General features: G+C 40.2%; 6 protein-coding genes and 1 non-coding gene across 12 annotated transcripts; 5 read left to right on the forward strand and 2 right to left on the reverse strand.

Moving 5' to 3' along the window:
- Positions 1-120: 120 nt before the first annotated feature.
- On the reverse strand, positions 121-5,338 carry LOC130505052 (pantothenate kinase 2; the record flags this gene model as incomplete). Of its 2 annotated transcripts, XM_056999665.1 has the most annotated exon segments (20): positions 121-186; positions 269-430; positions 510-656; positions 745-808; positions 900-1,016; positions 1,087-1,169; positions 1,285-1,333; positions 1,406-1,450; positions 1,533-1,741; positions 2,531-2,723; positions 2,823-2,935; positions 3,013-3,144; positions 3,212-3,305; positions 3,384-3,478; positions 3,572-3,691; positions 3,817-3,933; positions 4,167-4,219; positions 4,312-4,536; positions 4,628-4,915; positions 5,214-5,338. In XM_056999665.1, coding segments are annotated over 19 exon segments (2,361 nt in total), but the record flags the coding sequence as incomplete, so codon positions are not given.
- Positions 5,339-5,914: 576 nt separating this feature from the next.
- LOC130505051 (uncharacterized) lies at positions 5,915-8,898 on the forward strand (the record flags this gene model as incomplete). The annotated part of the gene is given in 2 exon segments (XM_056999663.1): positions 5,915-6,138; positions 6,437-8,898. Coding segments are annotated over 2 exon segments (2,256 nt in total). The 3' UTR covers positions 8,627-8,898.
- A 227-nt stretch (positions 8,899-9,125) lies between these two features.
- Positions 9,126-10,206, forward strand: LOC108842975 (ATP synthase subunit b', chloroplastic). The gene is made up of 2 exons (XM_018616043.2): positions 9,126-9,749; positions 9,863-10,206. The coding sequence occupies exons 1-2, from the start codon at positions 9,261-9,263 to the stop codon at positions 10,025-10,027; spliced, it is 654 nt and encodes a 217-aa protein (XP_018471545.1). The 5' UTR covers positions 9,126-9,260; the 3' UTR covers positions 10,028-10,206.
- Positions 10,207-10,782: 576 nt separating this feature from the next.
- LOC130505049 (E3 ubiquitin-protein ligase KEG-like) lies at positions 10,783-13,860 on the forward strand. Of its 3 annotated transcripts, XM_056999659.1 has the most exons (7): positions 10,783-10,931; positions 11,059-11,234; positions 11,400-11,515; positions 11,602-11,954; positions 12,042-12,133; positions 12,230-12,703; positions 12,775-13,860. In XM_056999659.1, exons 4-7 carry the CDS (start codon positions 11,604-11,606, stop codon positions 13,697-13,699), a joined length of 1,842 nt encoding a protein of 613 aa, XP_056855639.1. In that variant the 5' UTR covers positions 10,783-10,931; positions 11,059-11,234; positions 11,400-11,515; positions 11,602-11,603; the 3' UTR covers positions 13,700-13,860. The 3 variants fall into 3 exon arrangements, with proteins under 3 accessions (XP_056855639.1, XP_056855637.1, XP_056855638.1); XM_056999657.1 differs by lacking the exon at positions 11,400-11,515; XM_056999658.1 differs by lacking the exons at positions 10,783-10,931; positions 11,400-11,515 and having other exon boundaries at positions 10,938-11,234.
- On the reverse strand, positions 13,811-15,280 carry LOC130505050 (uncharacterized). Of its 2 annotated transcripts, none has more exons than XM_056999660.1 (6): positions 15,212-15,280; positions 14,940-15,142; positions 14,762-14,861; positions 14,571-14,670; positions 14,353-14,447; positions 13,811-14,280 (listed from the first exon to the last, which is right to left on the reverse strand). In XM_056999660.1, the coding sequence occupies exons 2-6, from the start codon at positions 15,085-15,087 to the stop codon at positions 13,977-13,979; spliced, it is 747 nt and encodes a 248-aa protein (XP_056855640.1). In that variant the 5' UTR covers positions 15,088-15,142; positions 15,212-15,280; the 3' UTR covers positions 13,811-13,976. The 2 variants fall into 2 exon arrangements, with proteins under 2 accessions (XP_056855640.1, XP_056855641.1); XM_056999661.1 differs by having other exon boundaries at positions 15,233-15,249.
- A 96-nt stretch (positions 15,281-15,376) lies between these two features.
- TRNAR-UCU (transfer RNA arginine (anticodon UCU)) lies at positions 15,377-15,449 on the forward strand. The gene has a single exon. It is a non-coding gene; the product is annotated as a tRNA-Arg (tRNA).
- A 70-nt stretch (positions 15,450-15,519) lies between these two features.
- Positions 15,520-17,579, forward strand: LOC108839570 (FBD-associated F-box protein At5g22730). 2 transcript variants are annotated; one of them, XR_008941536.1, is made up of 4 exons: positions 15,520-15,754; positions 15,852-16,832; positions 16,927-17,058; positions 17,139-17,579. XR_008941536.1 is itself a non-coding variant. In XM_056999662.1 (3 exons), the coding sequence occupies exons 1-3, from the start codon at positions 16,806-16,808 to the stop codon at positions 17,415-17,417; spliced, it is 438 nt and encodes a 145-aa protein (XP_056855642.1). In that variant the 5' UTR covers positions 15,546-16,805; the 3' UTR covers positions 17,418-17,562. The 2 variants fall into 2 exon arrangements, 1 of the variants encoding a protein (XP_056855642.1); XM_056999662.1 differs by having other exon boundaries at positions 15,546-16,832; positions 17,139-17,562.
- Positions 17,580-18,092: the final 513 nt, after the last annotated feature.

An 18,092-nucleotide genomic window follows, 5' to 3' on the forward strand; every position in this document is an offset into this window, starting at 1 on the left:
TCAGGATGTCACAGTGCTTAAAGAGTAAAGACAGAACAAAAGAGTTAGTTTGCATAATGATTACAACAACTTGAAAAGAATCGAAAGTTAAACCAACAATACCTTAGCAGCTCCAGCAACTATATCAGGAAGTTCCATAGCAGTCACATCGTTAAGAGCAGGAAGAGAGTTTGCCACTAGAACAACCTAGAAGAGAACAACAATTTGTTTAGTCTTGCCGCAAGCAAACTATGGTATTATTATGGAAGAGCTAGGGAGAAATACATACTTCAGTCCCACGGCGAAGAAACTCTCTGGCAAGTGGAAGCATCCCAAGAATGACATCTGCTCCTGAGTTATCAACAAAGAGTAACGCTCTTTTATGTCGATGAGGCTGCTTACCTCCTCCAGATCCAAGCATCCTTTCTTTGAAAGCATCAAAATCATCTACCTGATTTATTTATGCTTAAAACTAACAATTAGTAAACAGTAAGCATTCCTTTCTTTGAAAGTATGTTTTTGTCTCTCACCCTCCAAGGTCTCTGCATCTTGTTACGACTCATTCTGTATATTTCAATAATGGTTCCTTTGCGGTATAGATCCACACATGCTCGAGATCCCCAGTCGAATATGTTTGCAGCAAGAACACCTTCTATTAGTGTTAGCAACCTCGCCTCCTGAAAAATCCAAGACAAGTTGTCTCATGGTATATCACTAAACTTTTCTACATAGATGCATAGAGAGGAAGATTAAAAGATCACAGACCTCGTTCATTGAATCAAGCTCCTCTAGTAAATCAGGTAGAACGGCAAGTGATGCCTCGTTCTCCCTGTCAATACCGGTAGAAAGAAAGAGAGAGCATAAGATAAACTCCAAGTAATGAAAGAGAAAGAGATCATAGGACGACTATGTTTTAATACCTTTGCTTGATGCTACTATAGGCATCAACAAACTGGAATTCCCTTAAGCATTCTTCCCTAAGTTCCAGGAGATTTGCTAGCCCCAGCTTTCCATATGCAGCTGGCTCTTCCATCAATCTCCAGCCAGAGGCAAAAAAAATATATCAAGATTTTCTGTTTTATAGATTTGTTGTATGATGAACCAGACCTTGCCAAATGAGCAGAAAAAGCACGAGAAAAAGCATCACCACGCCTTTTCGCATCTTCAGTTCCTCCTTCACTAGCCACAGCCTATAAGCCATGTCCATAGAATCAAAGTGAAGCATGTGTTAATAGCCATAAAGAAAATCTTTACCACCAAAAAAAGGTGGAACCAAATTCATGTGTGTTAACATTTAATAGTTACCGTATCAACGAGGTCTGGCAAATGCTCAGACAACACTTTGAGCCAGTACCTAATACACCGAAACAATAAGCAATCTAAAAAAAACAATTGTTTCCAATAAATAAAAACAAATATTACTCACTCTCTTTCGCCTTGGTCTGATAAGTCAATCGTGTTAGGCTCATACCTGTAGAGTAAAACGACCGAAAGTGAATCCTCAACAAGCGGCAAACCATCAGAGATACGTACTCAGGGACAAGTCCACTTACGTTTTGGGGTCAGCCAGCAAAGGGAACACCTCTAGCGTGGGAACAAGATGGAGAACGCCAACATTTAAAGCACTGGCGTCAGATCTTAGAGGACTACCTCTTGATGAAGGAACATCAAACCCTCCAAGACCAGTTGTTTTCGATGGAGTCATCGGTACAGGCGCAGTTATTTCAGTTCCTCTACGCACAAACTTCTCCATCCACGAAATCTGAAAAAGCAACCGGGAAAACCACCTTTAATACCCAAACCGGAGTGAATATACAGAACGCTTATAAACTAGTTGAAGTGGTGTCTCTTTAGAATAAGCCAAAGAAAAGTTGAAAAGGAGTAAGAGGACCTGATTCCAACTAGTATTCAGAAGTCAATGAACTAACCTCTGATGTATACATAAAATAAAGAAAGATACTCTCGTATTTTATATATGACCAGAAATCAATAGAGCAATCAATCTCCCTAAGTAATAAAATATAATATAGACGAGAACTTAATCTTTCTTTTTATTAATCTTTCTGTCACATAAAAGTGATACTTTGTACAAATAAGAAAAAGTCAGCAGCATACTTCACAGGCAATATATCAATACAAGCATAACTACGAACTGAAAAGAGAACAAATAAAAAAGAATCATAAATCCGAATTGTTCTGCAGATCATTGATTTGATAAGTAACTTATACGTAACATATAACTAATAATATATATTCTCTGCTCAGAACCAGACTCTTAAATATATTCTAGTGACAAACTAGTCAGCAGACACGCCATGGAAAAAGATCATTCGTCCGTGAAAAAATCAAACAATTGTCAAAATTAAAATTCTGTCCAGTTTCAAGAACATAATCATATTCTATAATGGTATTGCCTAAAGAATATACTATAATGGTACGCAACACGCACTAAACCCATCACAAGGTATAAACGGTTACGGTATCATGGGAATATTTTTAGCAAGTACCATATCCAATCATGGGAATCTATTGCTGTCAGTTTCAGAAGTACCTTCTCGTTCAGGTCACCGAGTGGTGGTCCATGGATATTTCCTCCAGTGTATGGTGCACCCATTGGGAACCTCTCCACCAACTGATGTGACATTAAATCATCCAATCCGTGCTTCTCATAGCTCATGAACGCGCCCATAGCACCAAGAAAGCCTTCATGCCTCAAGAACATAGCTTGCATCTCACCTTTCGACCTTAGGTGTGATCAAACACAAAAATATTAAAGAGCTTAGGTTATTATAAAGTGGAGTAACGCATAGCACGTCTAGGTTCAAGTTTGTGAGTGAAGTTACCAGAAATGTACAGCAAACGAGATTGTGTCCATGGTATAAGCATGACCCCTTATGAAAAATCCTCCAAAAAATATTCTCTTCAACCCAAAGCGAAGGGCGTTCAAGTATGATATCTACATAGCAAAATATACAAAATCATAAACACAAATAATATTGTCCATACAGACACTGTGGGTACACGACCACATACCTGTCCAATGTTGTATGAGATCATCCGCAAAAGAGACAAGGAGATATCTTCAGGTCTGTAATCTTCCAGCTCCTTGTTTTCAGATATGGCCTTGCCAAAACTAGAAGCTATTGTTGAAGCAGAGAGGCCAATCTGTAATGTTGATTAATGAGAATCACTATTAAGCATTCTTGTTTATAACAGAAAAACAGATTAATACCTTGGAGTAATCCATGCCACCGTATATATCACCAACAAGCATGTCAATGGTACTATTGTCTCCCTTTTGGCTGAGTTCTAGCAGTTCATCGAAACTAAAACAGAAGAAAACATAGTTAAGCATAGGAAAGAAGAATATAAAGAAGCATTAAAAAAATCAGATTCATTATGACCTCTTGCACTTGGTTAGAAGTTTTCCTAAGCCCCAATAGGTACCACCACCAACATTTGTCCCACTCACACGTTCAAACTTTCCTTCCCCATCAACCTGCACTTATTGAAAAGCCTTTTCGTGAAATCTCTATAGGTTCATGCAATTTTCTGATCTCGCAAAATCTATAGGCAAAAGGTAAACAAACACCTTGATTATGCTGACACCAGATCCAACGTTAACAAGAAGATAGGGGTACAAGTCATTGGGATCTATCTGTACAAATTCTTTCTCAGCCTCCATGTGCGTGAAGGCCTCGTGTCGAATAGCCTTCAGAAAAAAACGTGAAAAAAATATAAAATCCAAACGTATACTGGCAGACACACTCAGATTGCAAGTGCTAGTAAAAGACATACTACATGGTATGTTGAATATAAAGAAAGGTCTTTACTTACCTTGAGCAAAAAATTTGCACCAGAAACAAGGCAATGCATTTCATCTTCTTTTTCAATACTAACGCCCAGCCGTTCCTTGAACAAGTCTGCAAATTTATAGGCCCCACCACCTGTAACCTGTAAGATACATATGTACTTATCTGTTTAAAACAAAGCAATCATCAACTAATCTCAAAGCCAAATCTACAAATCACATTACATGAATATATAAAAAAAAACAATGATTATGAGAATTTATAATGTTTTCTGGTGCCTCAGAAGACAAAAGGAGGTAACTATATAAGGAAAGAGCCTCTCATAATGTGATAAAGGATTAAAAAAAACAAGTAAGACATCAACATGTCATTTACCTTGATAACACCAGTCCCCAAAGGAAGGGTCTTCGAACTCCAAGGATAAGGATCTATTCATTGATTCAAACAACAATTGGTTGACACCAAACCAGTTTGGTAACAAAGCATTCTAGCTATGAGAAGAGATAATAGGCAAATATACCTCGGCGATGAAGCTGCTTAGAATGGATAAAATCCAAGCACTCGTTTATTTTGTGTGTCTCAAACTTGACGAAGTGAAGTCTACCACCAAGAACAGGATAGCTTCTGAGGTTGCCACTGGTTATTATACCCAACCTCTCCTTGATGGTCCTCTTCCGCTTATCATCATCGTTTGAGTAGTCCTCCTCGTGCCGACGTGAGAAATACAGCAACTTTATCAGAGATCCTGTGTCCCAGATAAAACTCAAATGGTTTTACATATTTCAAACACAGCCAATGAAAGAAGGCACATAAACACAAGTGTAGTAGAATCATACCACCAATATCAAGTGCCAAATGAGAGATATCATCAGACTGATTAGGCAATAGAATGGTGGGATCTCTCTCCTCGAAATTTCCCTGAATTTCAGCTTTGCTCAGATCAAGCTGTGGTCTAGAGCCGGATCTGTGAATAGAAGGCCCAGGAGCAGAAGGAGCCATATCTCTCTCACCACTACCACCACCAGAAACACAGGCCTGAGATCTTGCTTCAGCTTCTCTTTTACCGTCAAGAATTGGATCATGCTGCTCATCATCATCTCCTGGACCCGCCATATATATATATCCTTTTTTTTATATAAAAAAGTTAAAAATAAGACACACCCAGAAAAGTCGGATCACCAACAACTGCCTAACATTACAAAAGAGTATTAAGATGTTATCTTCAATTAGAGCCAAACAAGCTAGAAACCCAGAACACAGAGAGTTTAGTCAGCAAAAACCAAAAAGCATAAGGACACGAACTGCGAAGACTTTCAAAGTACCCCCTCAACTATAAATGTTGACTAATTATGTCACATTTATCTTCTATATAAATGTAATTTATGATTATTTAAATAATATTTGATTAATTTGATAACTTACCACTTAATTTTTTCTTTTAATTACATTGTAAGTAAATGCATGCCTAAAATTATGGATTAGGGTGTGTGGTGTTGTAGACCAAACTCAAAATCAAAACTCAAACTCAAACCTGTTTATGAGAAGTTTGGTGTAAGAAGAGGATAAGATGTGGATGAAAGCCTACTCATATGAGAGAGTTCGTTTTATGTTAGTTATGCTACTCTGTCTTCGATGCTAATGGATCTTATTAATACTATTGGGCTTATTGGTGATTAAATGGCCTTATGGGGACCCAAATACTACACTTATTTTTATTTCGTGAATGATAATGACAGACTCACTTTAATCGTTGGCCCATTTATAACCACGCGACTTATTATTAAAAAGAAAAACCATGCCAAGTCACCAAAAAACCTTATTTTAGTACTAAAATAGATCCCGTGGCGGCAAATTTAACACGTGGACATGCCGACATAAAACTTGTGAATAAGGGCAAAAAAGACTATTGGCTTTAGCGACGATCTCAACTCGCCAGCCAACACGAGCCTCTATTTCTTTTTTCTAATCCTTAAAACAAAAATTAAATAAATTTTAGTTTTATCCAAAGTCGGGTCCTTTTCAATGATCCATTGCCTTCTCCTCTGCAATCCATTCCTTACCTTATTGCTCCAACCTGCCAGCTTACATTTTGCATTTGTATTCTCTCTCTCTCTCTCCCCCCCTTCTTAGATTCTTCTTCTTCTTCCTTCGATTTGGGTTTGCTCTCATTAGCCCTCTTCAAAGGCCACTTCCTTAATCATACGACTGAAACAGAGATAAAGAGTTACTTGTTGTTCTTCTGTGTAGGAAGGAAGGAGATTGTTTGATATGCTCTCGTGAAATGGGTTTCTCTCAGGCTATTCGCCTGAACCTTTCTTCCTACTCTTCTCTCTCTCCCTGCCATCAGGTTTTCCACCTTCTCACTTACCTTTCCTCTATTACAACACTTTTTGATTCTCATTACATTCTCAAACTGTTGTATTTTTTTTTGTTAAAAAAAGCTCAGAACTTTCGTGATGTTTTTTTGCTGTCTTATTATTATTTGGGCTTTTGTTCTCTTATTATTCTTTGCTTTCCTCAAAATGATGCTTTGTGTCTGCCCCAAAACCATCAAGTTTTGCTCTTTTTTTTTTAAACTTTTCCTTACAAGAAAAATGAAGACTTTGAGTTTTATTTTGATTGTGTTTGTTATTTACTTGATGCAGACAAGTGTAAATCAGAAGCAGAAGACTCTAGTTGCGTTCAAAGGAAAGAGACGTTCTTTACTCAACGTTAAATCAGTCCTGAACAATACAAGACCAAGCTTCAACGACAATGGAACAGCCGAGCCTTCCAAGGTTCTTTTGGATAAACTATTCGCTCGGACACAGGAACTGGAGGGCCAAACGAGTCAGAACTCGGTGTATCCTCCTCCTGATGAGCCTCTGTCCTACTCAAGCAGCCTTGAGTCTGAACTCCAGGCTGCGCTAATGGCCTTGTTGAAACGGGAAGAAGATTTGCATGATGCAGAGAGGAAGGTTCTCTCCGAGAAGAAGAAACTAAACCGGGCGAAGGAAGGGCTGGAGAAGCGGGAGAGAGTGATCGCCGAAGCTTCTTCGAAGCACGAGAGTCTACAAGAGGAGCTGAAGCGGGCCAACGTGGAGTTGGCTTCACAGGCAAGAGAGATCGAAGAGTTGAAGCATAAGCTTAGGGAAAGAGACGAGGAGCTCGCTGCTATGCGGTCGTCCTTGACTTTTAAAGAGCGTGAGCTGGATCGAATGCGCGTCGAGATTTCGATCAAAAGCAAGGAGGTTTCCGTGGCGAGTTTTGAGTTTGAGAACAAGTCACAGCTCTTGAGCCAAGCCAACGAGATCGTCAAGAGACAGGAAGATGAGATAAATTTACTTCAGAGAGCACTCAAGGAGAAGGAAGAAGAGCTAGAAGTCTCTATAGCGGCGAAGAAGCTTGAGGGGGAAAAGCTCAGAGAAACAGAAGCCAGCTTGAGGAAGCAGACGGAAGAGTGGTTGGTAGCTCAGGTTGAAGTGAGTAAGCTTCAGGAAGTAACCGTGAAACGCTTGGGAGAAGCTAACGAAACCATGGAGGACTTCAGGAGAGTGAAGAAGCTTCTGACCGATGTGAGATTCGAGCTTGTTTCTTCACGGGAAGCTTTGTTATCTTCAAGAGCGCAAATGGGAGAAAAGGAACTGTTATTAGAAAAACAGCTAGAAGAACTCGAGGGACAGAGGAGAAGCGTGTTGTCGTATATGCAAAGCTTGAGAGATGCTCGCAGTGAAGTAGAGAGCGAGAGAGTAAAGCTCAGAGTCGCCGAGGCTAAGAACTTTGCACTCGAGCGGGAGATATCACTCCAAAAAGAACTCTTGGAAGAACTACGAGAGGAGTTGAAGAAAGAGAGATCTTTATTGGAGAAAGCTATGCTTGATATCTCCACCATTCAAGACGAGCTCGACAAGAAAACTAACGAGTTTCAGGTGTCACAGAGTCTACTTCAAGAGAAAGAGTCGAGCTTGGTGGAGGCCAAGCTAGAGATTCAGCATCTGAAGTCTGAACAGGCTTCTCTAGAGCTATTACTGCAAGAAAAAGATGAAGAGCTCACTGAAGCGAGGAATAAACTGGAAGAAGTGAACCGTGAGGTTACAGAGCTAAAGATGCTTATGATCAATAGAGAAGATGAGCTTACGCAGGCAGCTGAATTGCTGAAGGAGAAAGACGTCCACCTTCACAGAATCGAAGATGAGTTAGGCAGTTCCGAGATGCGAGTGAGTGAAGCTGAGATGGTGGTGGAAAGAATCGCAGAGCTGACTAGCAGATTGGTTATGTCAACCACCAAGGATCTGATAAGCGTTGAAGCACTAGAGAAACAACCTCGTGTTGATTACGGAATGGAGAACAAGCGGCTGGTGATGGAGTTAAACTTCACCAGAGAGAATCTACGGTTGAAAGAGATGGAGGTTTTAGCTGCGCAGAGGGCTCTGACGTTTAAAGACGAAGAGATCAATGTGGTGATGGGAAGACTAGAAGCAAAGGAGAGGGAACTCAAGAAACTGAAAGAAGAAACTGACAGTGATAGTGAAGATTTGAAAATGCTATACGCATTGGCGCAAGAGAGAATAGAAGGGAAAACAATGGGTGATCTAGCCATAGAGAAGCTTCAGCTAGAGGCAGCTCAGCTCGAAGTGGAAGCTGCAACGAGCGCATTACAGAAGCTTGCGGAGATGAGCACAGAGCTTCTAACTCAAGCTGACATGAGTATCATCGATGCAGATTCTAGTTTCGTTGTGATACCAGATGACGAGGTTAATCAGCAGGAAAACAGTTGTATAGACGAGGTAAAAACAGAAGTTGGGAGGCTCTGGTCATTGACAGAGAAACTCCTAGAGAATGCAGGAATGCGTTGATGGTACATCCACATGTATTGAAGGATTATGAAGAGATTAGATCATGCAGATTAACTTTATAAGGTTCATCTGTGATGTGATTTTTTGTGTGTGGATCTGTAGTCTTACCTGGTGTTAAATAAATATGTTGAGTCTCAAAACTAAGATTGTTCTGCATACAGGGACTGTAAAGGTTAGACATGTAACTGTATCCTCTTACATCTCCTTGTAAGAATAAAACATCTGATCACCAAATGACATTATGGTTAAATGGTAAAATTTAAATTACAACTCTGGTTTTTGTTTGTTTACATGTTTTTTTTTGACATCATTTGTTTGCATTTATGATTTAACTAAAAGTAACTTATAATGTCAAAAAAAAAAAAAAAACTAAAAGTAACTTATATATTTGAACTTTTTTTTTATATATAACTTTTTTTTATATATTTGTTTTTGTTTTCTAATAATATTTTTTCCTGCCCTTACATTTGTAAGCTCACCACCACAGCCTTTGCTCTTATTTGTGTGGTGAAGAGAAGAGATAACATTCCTAAGAAGATTACAGGATTACAGAGATACAGTGTTTGAGCATTCTCTCATCTCTCCAAGCCAAACCTCTCTCTCTATCTCTCCCTCTGTGTGCTTGTGTGTGGCCATGGCTAACTCGATAATGGCTTCCTCCAAACCCCTCATCTTCCTCTCCTCCTCCTCAACTCAACCAAGCCGCGTCCACCTCCCCGCCAAACTCCCCCAAATCCCCAAACCCATCTCCTCCTCCTCCGACCTCCGCAGCAAGGCTCTGTCTTTCTCCTCCGCCACCGTAAAGTCTCTAGCTTTAATAGCCGCCCTGGCTCCTCCCTCGATGGCCGAAGCGATGGAGAAGGCGCAGCTCTTCGACTTCAACCTGACGCTCCCGATCATCGTCGTGGAGTTTCTCTTCCTCATGTTCGCGCTGGACAAGGTGTACTACTCGCCGCTGGGGAACTTCATGGACAAGAGAGACGGAGAGATCAAGGAGAAGCTGGCGAGCGTGAAGGACACATCAACGGAGATCAAGGCCCTCGATGAACAAGCCGACTCTGTGATGAGGGCTGCTAGGGCTGAGATCGCCGCCGCGCTTAACAAGATGAAGAAAGAGACGGAGGTAAGGAGAAAAAAAACATTTTGTGATTATTATTATTGTCAGATGGTAGTAGTGGGGAAATGAAATGAAATGAAATGAAATGAAATGATGGGTGTGAAATTATTTGGGGGCAGGCGGAGGTAGAGGAGCAGCTGGCGGAAGGAAGGAAGAAGGTGGAGGCGGAGCTGCAGGAGGCGCTGGCGAGCTTGGAGAAGCAGAAGGAAGTTACCATTAAGGCTCTTGATTCTCAGATCGCTGCTCTTAGTGAAGACATTGTCAAGAAGGTTCTTCCTTCTTAATAAACAAACAAACTCTTTCTGTGTTCTGTCTTTTCTCATTTCTCATTTTATAAGACATTACTGTAAATCTCTCTTCTTCTCTTCTCTATCTGTCTCTCTTGGATTTGTTCGTTTAATCAAGAAGAACAATTTTATATATGTAAGTTTTTTTTATAAATGATTAGCTCTCTCTTTTCGTATTTAGTTTGATAGTGATTGAAAGTTGGCTGTTGTGGATGAATCTTCGTAGACTCTTATGGTCACGAAATTTTCATGTCTCTTGAAATGAAATCAAACTAACAAAGAGCAAATGAGAGTTTGAACAGAACAGAGCAACTGACGCTGTCAAAACCAAACAGTCTAGCTTCAAACTAAATGGATTCACAGACAGTAAACTGGGCTCTGGTCCAACAAGGAAGCCCAACCTTCAACCGTCACTATTATCGGCGTTTCTTGTCACTTGTCACGCCGTAATGTTTGTTTATCCAGCGCCTGAGCAACAGAAGAAACAAAGGGGTTTGGGGATCTGGGGGAGCTACTTGGTCTCATGATGTTTTTTAACATTACAGATCTTGTTCCACGCAACACCACTGTAACACTTCAGCTTAGAGTCTGTCGTGAGGATTACCCTCTGTTTGTTTAGTGGATACTGTCATTAAATTTTATCTGTCCTAGACTGCTAGGATGTGGTCCTAAGCGATGGCTAAAATCATCCTTATAATCTGAGTCTAATTAAATATGTTTTAACCAAAGAAAGCTTTTGGTTGTTCAAATAAAAAAAAATTAAATTTCTTTTTGGTTTTGGTTAGCTAAAATAAAAGTAAAGTGGGCTTTTGTGGTTGTGGTATTATGTACGGTAAGGTGTCTCATTAAAACAAACTTACGGGGCCTCCACGCCTTCCTCCTTCCTTCCATCGTCCTTCAGGTTCTCTCTCGCTTCTCTTCTGTCTTTATCAGCTTCTCAAGTTACTTGTTACACTTTCCGATGATCCTGTTTCTTTATTAGTTATATATTTTTGTTTGTTTTCTTCTGTTTCTCTCTCTTTCATCAGGAACTCGTAGTTATCATTACCCAACCAGCGGTGTTAGGTTTTTATCACTCTTCTTCGTCTTCGCCGTCACTACCTTGGTGTTACGGTTTCGAAAAGCCTTCTTAATAATCCGTCGAAATTTCTGTTTCATACGCAAGTCCTCTCCCTTCATTGCCGGTTTTGCAAATTTCGATCTAGTAAGATTTTGACTTTTCTTTGTTTGATTGATTGACTTATTGTTCTATATATCTTGCGCTAATTGAGTTTCATTTTGATGGGCTACTGTTTGCTTGTTCGTTCTCCTACTTCTCCACGACACTTGTCTTTGTCCCTTGTTTGTATCGCTTACCTCTCTCTTGAAGAATAATAAACACACGTATCTTACTTTTTCTCTTCCATTACATATACTGTGAGGTTTCTGTTTCACATTTTTGCTTGCTTCGATCTGCTCGTAAGGATTAGTTAAACAAGTTAAAAGGTTGTTCCTTTTTTTTTACTATGTTCTTGTTACTTACCATACTTTGAGTCGTAACGGTTGAAACTATTTTTTTTTTCTTGGTTCAGATATGGCTTCAAAGATAAGTGCTGGAAAGACGGATGATTCCGAGTACGAGATCATCGAAGGTGGCTCTGAGAGCGCTTTAGCAATTAGCACGACGAGCCCTTGGATGAACTCTGCAACCTTGAAGCTTCGCCATCGAATCGGAAGAGGTCCCTTTGGTGATGTTTGGTTGGCTACTCATCATCAGTCTACCGAGGACTACGATGAGCATCATGAAGTCGCCATCAAAATGCTTCATCCCATCAAGGAGGATCAAAGGAAGGTTGTGGTTGATAAGTTTGAGGATTTGTTTTCCAAGTGTCAAGGAGTTGACAATGTATGTCTGCTCCGTGGTGTCTCTAGCATTAGTGGAAGGGTAAGTTCAAAAACAAAAAACAAACATATTGTTTCTCTTAGTTTCCTTTTTTTGTTTTTTTTAATTGGAGATTTGTGAGTTTTGTAGATATGTATCATCATGAAATTCTATGAGGGATGTGTTGGTGACAAGATGGCTCGGCTCAAAGGAGGAAAGCTTTCACTCCCTGATGTTTTGAGGTAATATTTGCATTATACAAGCAAGCAGCTCCTAATAGTAATGTCTTCTTCACTCTTTTATAGCGTACTAATGTCTTCTTATCTATGTTGAAACAGATATGGGGTTGATCTGGTTACAGGGATCCTGGAGCTGCACTCAAAAGGGTTTCTGATTCTCAATCTCAAACCCTCTAACTTTCTCCTCAGTGATAACGACAAGGCCATCCTCGGGGATGTTGGAGTCCCTTATCTCCTTCTTAGTATCCCTCTGCCAAGTTCTGATATGACGATGAGACTTGGAACTCCGAACTACATGGCTCCAGAACAGTGGCAGCCGGAAGTAAGAGGTCCCATGTCCTTTGAGACTGATTCTTGGGGGTTCGGATGCAGCATTGTGGAAATGCTCACTGGTGTTCAACCTTGGTGTGGCAAATCCGCCGATGAGATATACGACTTAGTTGTCAGAAAGCAAGAAAAGCTTAATATCCCCAGTGGCATACCACCTCCGTTGGAGAACCTTCTTCGAGGTTGCTTTATGTATGATCTTCGAAGTAGACCATCCATGACTGACATCTTACGTATCTTGAAGAGGTAAATCATTCCTTGCCACGATTGTAAGATCAGTGCAAAAGTGTGTATATTAACTGGAACTGATTGTGCAGCTTGCAGAACTCAGAGGAGGAAGAGGTGTGGGGAGGCATTGATAGTAGAGAAATCAGGAAGAGCTCGGCTACTCTCGGTTACACAGAATGGTTTCTTTCAAAGGATCAGCTGCGAGTGGGCGACACGGTGCGTTCAAGAAAGCCTGCCAATTCTTTTAAGCATGAGAACATGGATGTGCCAGAAGGAACAGTGGTTGGTTTAGAACGTGACACCGACCCAGATGAGTTTGCTCTGGTTAAAGTCCATGGTGTTCACGATCCGCTGAGGGTTCACGTATCAGTTCTCGAACGGGTGACTAACGGCTTAGCTTCTGGAGATTGGGTACGTCTGAAGGATGGAGAAGACAAGAGGCACTCTCTTGTTGGTGTTTTCCATTCAATAGACCGTGATGGAAACGTGGCTGTTGGGTTTATAGGGTTGCCAACTCTCTGGAAAGGGACTTCGTCGCAGCTTCAGATGGCTAAAGGATACAGTGTGGGTCAGTTCGTGAAGATCAAAGCCAACGTAGTCATCCCGAGATTCAAATGGATGCGTAAAGGTAGAGGGATTTGGGCAACGGGAAGGATCTCTAAGGTTTTACCAAACGGTTGCCTCGAGGTGGAGTTCCCTGGAGTGTTGCCTTTTGGAGAGGAGCATGGAAGCTGTCTTGCGGATCCAGCTGAAGTAGAGATTGTGAACTTCAACACATGTGAAGGAGTTGTGAAAAAATATCAGCATCTGGAGGACTTTCACTGGGCTGTGAGGCCTTTGCTGATTGCAATGGGTTTATTGACAGCGATGAAGTTAGGGTTATTCGTTGGGAAGAAAGCAGGAAGATCAAAGGATGGGAAACAGCGTGATGGCTCTGGTGGACAAGGTGGTGATTGTCAGATTGTGGATGGTCAGGACTCTGGCAAGTCAAAGTGGCTTGTGTTCAGTGTTTAAGGATGTGCTTGGGTCTGTCTGGTATGCTCTGATATAATCTATGTTCTAGTAGTAATGGGTACATGTACATAATAATAACTTTGTTTTACTTTCGTATGATGTTTGATGATATCAAAGCATATAACATCATCTTTATAAAAAACCAAAGACTCGTCTTATCATTCGTTTCTTACAAAGTGCTGGTCAGGCCTCCAAACATATAAACATGAAGATTGGGAAAATAAAAATCTCTACAAGAACCAAACGAGAAGAATGTTTAGCAGAGTAGTAATGAGTCTTATTTCATGTTTTCAGAGATGAGTTTCTTCCTGTTCCAGACATCCTTGTCCGAGTAACACCTGAAACGAAACCTTGCGATGAGGTTGTTAAAAGCTCTGAGGTGACTCGTCGTAGAAGAAGCAGTCACGTTTCTGTGTTTAGTTCCTCGTTGACTTGGTGTTGACTTGTAAGAGAGCCAACCTCCCAGGAATACAGTCGAGAGAAAGCCTGGTTGTGTCTTAGTGATGGATTCAACACCGTCTTCTTGTCCTTGTGTTGCTTTCTTTTCCCAGGTTTTGGTTTTTAGGGAGAACCTAGATGGTCTAAAAACATGTATACGCCTCATGAAATGCTAAAAATATGAAAAGGAAATGAAAAGAGAAAAGATTTCTAACAGTTTGAGTTGTTTCAAAGAAGAAACATGTGGTGTCTTGCTATTATGGTTCACCATCATGGTGCAGTAGTTTGATATATGGCGGATGAACCGAAGCTGAAATGATGTTTGTCAGTGGTAAAGATCAAACAAATATCAGACTCATGGATGATGCATTTCAATCAAACTATGTAGTTGCCTTGTTACATGAGTGAAGAAAAGAGGGAGGCGAGTACAAACCTGGTCTCCGTCTTTAATGCCGAACTCGATGAGGTAGTTAGCCTCGTTAAGCAATATGTGATCTCCATAGGATAAGCAGAACTGTGCCCAAACATGCGGCCTACATCGAAGTGGTACTCACAAAAGAGTAAGATTAAAGATCATCAATAATCACATAAAGATAGACACAAGAGGAAAGTTAAAAAAGATACCAAGAGACTTTGCCAACGCCAGTGATGGGCAAGTGAGAAAACGCAGCTTCTACAGCCATCTTGAGCTCACCTACTGTTGCTGTCTTCATCACTTGAATATCTACACAGAAACGACTAGCTCAAAATCAAGTTCAAAAAGTTGATTATAAGAAAGCAAGAAGATGATGGTTCGTAGTACCAAAGGAAGATCCATCAAGTTTGAGAACAGTGAGTTTGATGGGCTCCTCGGGCATCTGGTTATAATTAAAACTCCTCCGGCGAGGGAGACCATCGATGAGGCGGAGAGGAGAGATAGAAGCAGCCAAAGAGCGGCGTGGAACTTCCATGGGAAAAAATCAAGAACAAGAAACTGGTTTTTTCTTTTTCTTTTCTTTTACCTGACTAAAGAAAGACAAAAGTGTGGAAGTTGAGTGTCAGAGTGGGAGAAGATGAGAGAGATAGTGGAGATACTTTGAAGGGAAACAGGGTTACTTCCTCAGGGATCTCTCTCTCTCTGCTTCTTTCCAGCTACTTTACTTTTTTCCCGGTTAGATATGTTTTGCTTTCTGAGAGAGCAATATCAAAATACTTTTAATTCTTGGTAATATAAAATGTAATAGAGCTGATGAACAACAAGCACCCATGGCCTAATGGATAAGGCGCTTGACTTCTAATCAAGCGATTGTGGGTTCGAGTCCCACTGGGTGTGTCTATTCTTTTTGTATTTGCCCAGTTAAGTTTATTGGTCCGAATATACGGTGCATAAACTATTTGATTAAAACTCAAAAAGCAAACCAGGAAATCAAATCACCAACCCAGCTTGAGTTGTGTCCCGTTTGAATTTCACAAAGGAGAGAGAGAGAGAGAGAGTGTTTGCATTCACTTCATCATATCTACTCTCTGTCTGACATTCATTACTCGTCTCTCCCATTAACCCTAAACTTTACTCTTCAAGTGAGAGCTTATCTCCGTTTCTGGCCGTTGAATCTTCAAAAAAAACCTAAAACCCATCAGGTCATTTCTTCACACGTTCTTGGATCCTTTCGTACTATTGTTGGTTTTGGGTGTTGTGAAAAGATCATCCTTTTGAGTTTTTTTTTGGTAAATGCAGAATCTTTGCGTTCAAGGTGTGATGGAGGAAAGAAATTCGAAAGAGAGAGGAAGATGCGTCGTTGATACCTCCTCAAGCACAACAAGAGAGGAGGATCTGATAAGCAAGTTACCAGACGCTTTGATCTCTAAAGTTCTGTCGTATCTTTCGACAAAAGAAGCTGTCGGGACTAGTGTTCTGTCCAGTAGGTGGAAAAGTCTCTGGCTTTTCTTCATCTCTGAGATAGATTTGGACACTTGTCAGTTCCGCTGCCTTTGTGAGTTTTATGGAAAAGTTTCTAGCTTCCTCCAGGGTAGAGAAGCCATGCTTGCACAAGGTCAAGCTCATTGTTGAGGATCTTTTTTGTTTATCCTCCTTTTATCACGCGGTGGATAGATCTCGTGGCAACACCTGAACTCGAGCATCTTGATCTCAAGTGTGAAAATGTGCTTTCTGGGTATTCTGGAGTGATGATGCCACTGAGCATCTATACATGTTGTCCAAAGCTTCTTCACTTAAGGCTCCATAGGGTGTTTGTGGGTACATTTGAGTCCGTCTCCTTACCTTGTCTCAAGACTATGCGTTTGGAAAACAATACATACGCCAGTGAAGCCTCTCTAGAGTTGCTTATCTCATCTTGTCCGGTTCTTGAAGATTTCAGCTTTGTTAGAAAGCTTGATTGTGGTATAAAGGCTTTACGAGTGCACTCTAAGACATTAACTAGTCTCAGTATAAGAACTGGTGCCATGATTGATTACAACGCCTTTCCTCCTCTTCTTGTACTCTCGAATGATCATGATAGTAGCGTGAGGGTTTTGATTAATGCCCCTAGGCTCAAGTATCTGAATCTCTCTGATCACATATCCGAGTGTAAATATCATAAGCAATCTAGGTTCCTTAACCAAGGTCAACCTTGATAGTTGTGGTGACTATCTCCCTGATCATTTCTTCACCAGTATCTCGCAAGTTAGGGATATGAAGATCATTCACTCAACTTTCAGGGTATGTCTGTCTACACATATAATTCTCGTTCATGAATCTTTTGCTTACAGATATATAGACTCATCTTGTTTTGTGTGTGTGTGTGTGTGAGTAGTTCATCCTCAAGATCAAGCCATTGCCCCAATTTTGCAACCTGTCATGTTTGGAAGCAAAGCTTTACTTTTGGGATATGGATATCCTTCTACAGTTTCTTGAAATCTGTCCCAATCTAACATCCCTCATCTTGGTAATGACTTGCATAAAAGTCTGGCTCATGCACTTCAGAGATTTAAAATCCATTCATTATTATGTTGTGTGTGTTTGCAGGATCTGTCTCATCCATCGATGTCGCTGAGACAAACAAGATTCACGCATGTGGCTGAGTGTTTGCTGTCATCGCTCGAGTTTGTAGAGATAGCAAGCCCTTTGGGAGGACTCCCTGTTGAAATAGAACCTGTAAGGTACTTTGCAGAAAACTCGGTAGTCCTCAAGAAACTTTCTCTGCGTTTGAAACCTTCCATGGATGAAGAAGATTCTGTCGCTTTAAGGGATCTCCTCCTTGCATTGCCAACGCTATCTAGCGCCTGTGAGATTGTGGTTTGTTGACCACTGTAATAGCTTTTATGGTTTTTGTCTATGATCAAATGTGGACTTGTTATTTGATCGACTTTTCACTCTTTGAGACTTTAAAAAAAAAAAAAACATTTTACTAGACAATTGAAGAGACGAGAGAGCTGAGCCTTGATGACTTAGTTTTGGGTGAAACAAACATGTTTTAGATCTAAAGTAAAAGTCCACATCTACGGACACCATTTCAACAGTACCAAGGAACATTATTCCAGAGGGGAACATGTTTCTTCTATTGATATGCACATATGTTCTTGCAGTGAGATTTGTAACTCCAAATCTTCGGATATTTCGGTATAGGAATATAGAACCCGTTCGGGTATTTCTGTACTTCGGGTCGGGTTCGGATATTTTTAATTCGGGTTTGGTTATTTAAAATCGGGTTCGGATATTTAGATTTTAGAAGAAATAAAAATAAAATTTTCAATTTTTTAAGTTTCTTGTATTTAAAAATATATATTTCACTTAACTGATTTTTCTATTTTTTATAGATTGAATGATTAATAGATTTGGAGATAATATTTCAAAAATAAAAAAAAATAATTTGGCTATTGTTTTTAAATTTTGGATGTAACTTTTGTTAATACATGAAAAAAAAAGTTTGAGATGCATTTTAAATGAATATCAAATTATTTTCTTCATAATTATATATAT

This window comes from Raphanus sativus, unplaced genomic scaffold (assembly GCF_000801105.2).
Source record: "Raphanus sativus cultivar WK10039 unplaced genomic scaffold, ASM80110v3 Scaffold1974, whole genome shotgun sequence".
Taxonomy (NCBI): Eukaryota; Viridiplantae; Streptophyta; class Magnoliopsida; order Brassicales; family Brassicaceae; genus Raphanus; species Raphanus sativus.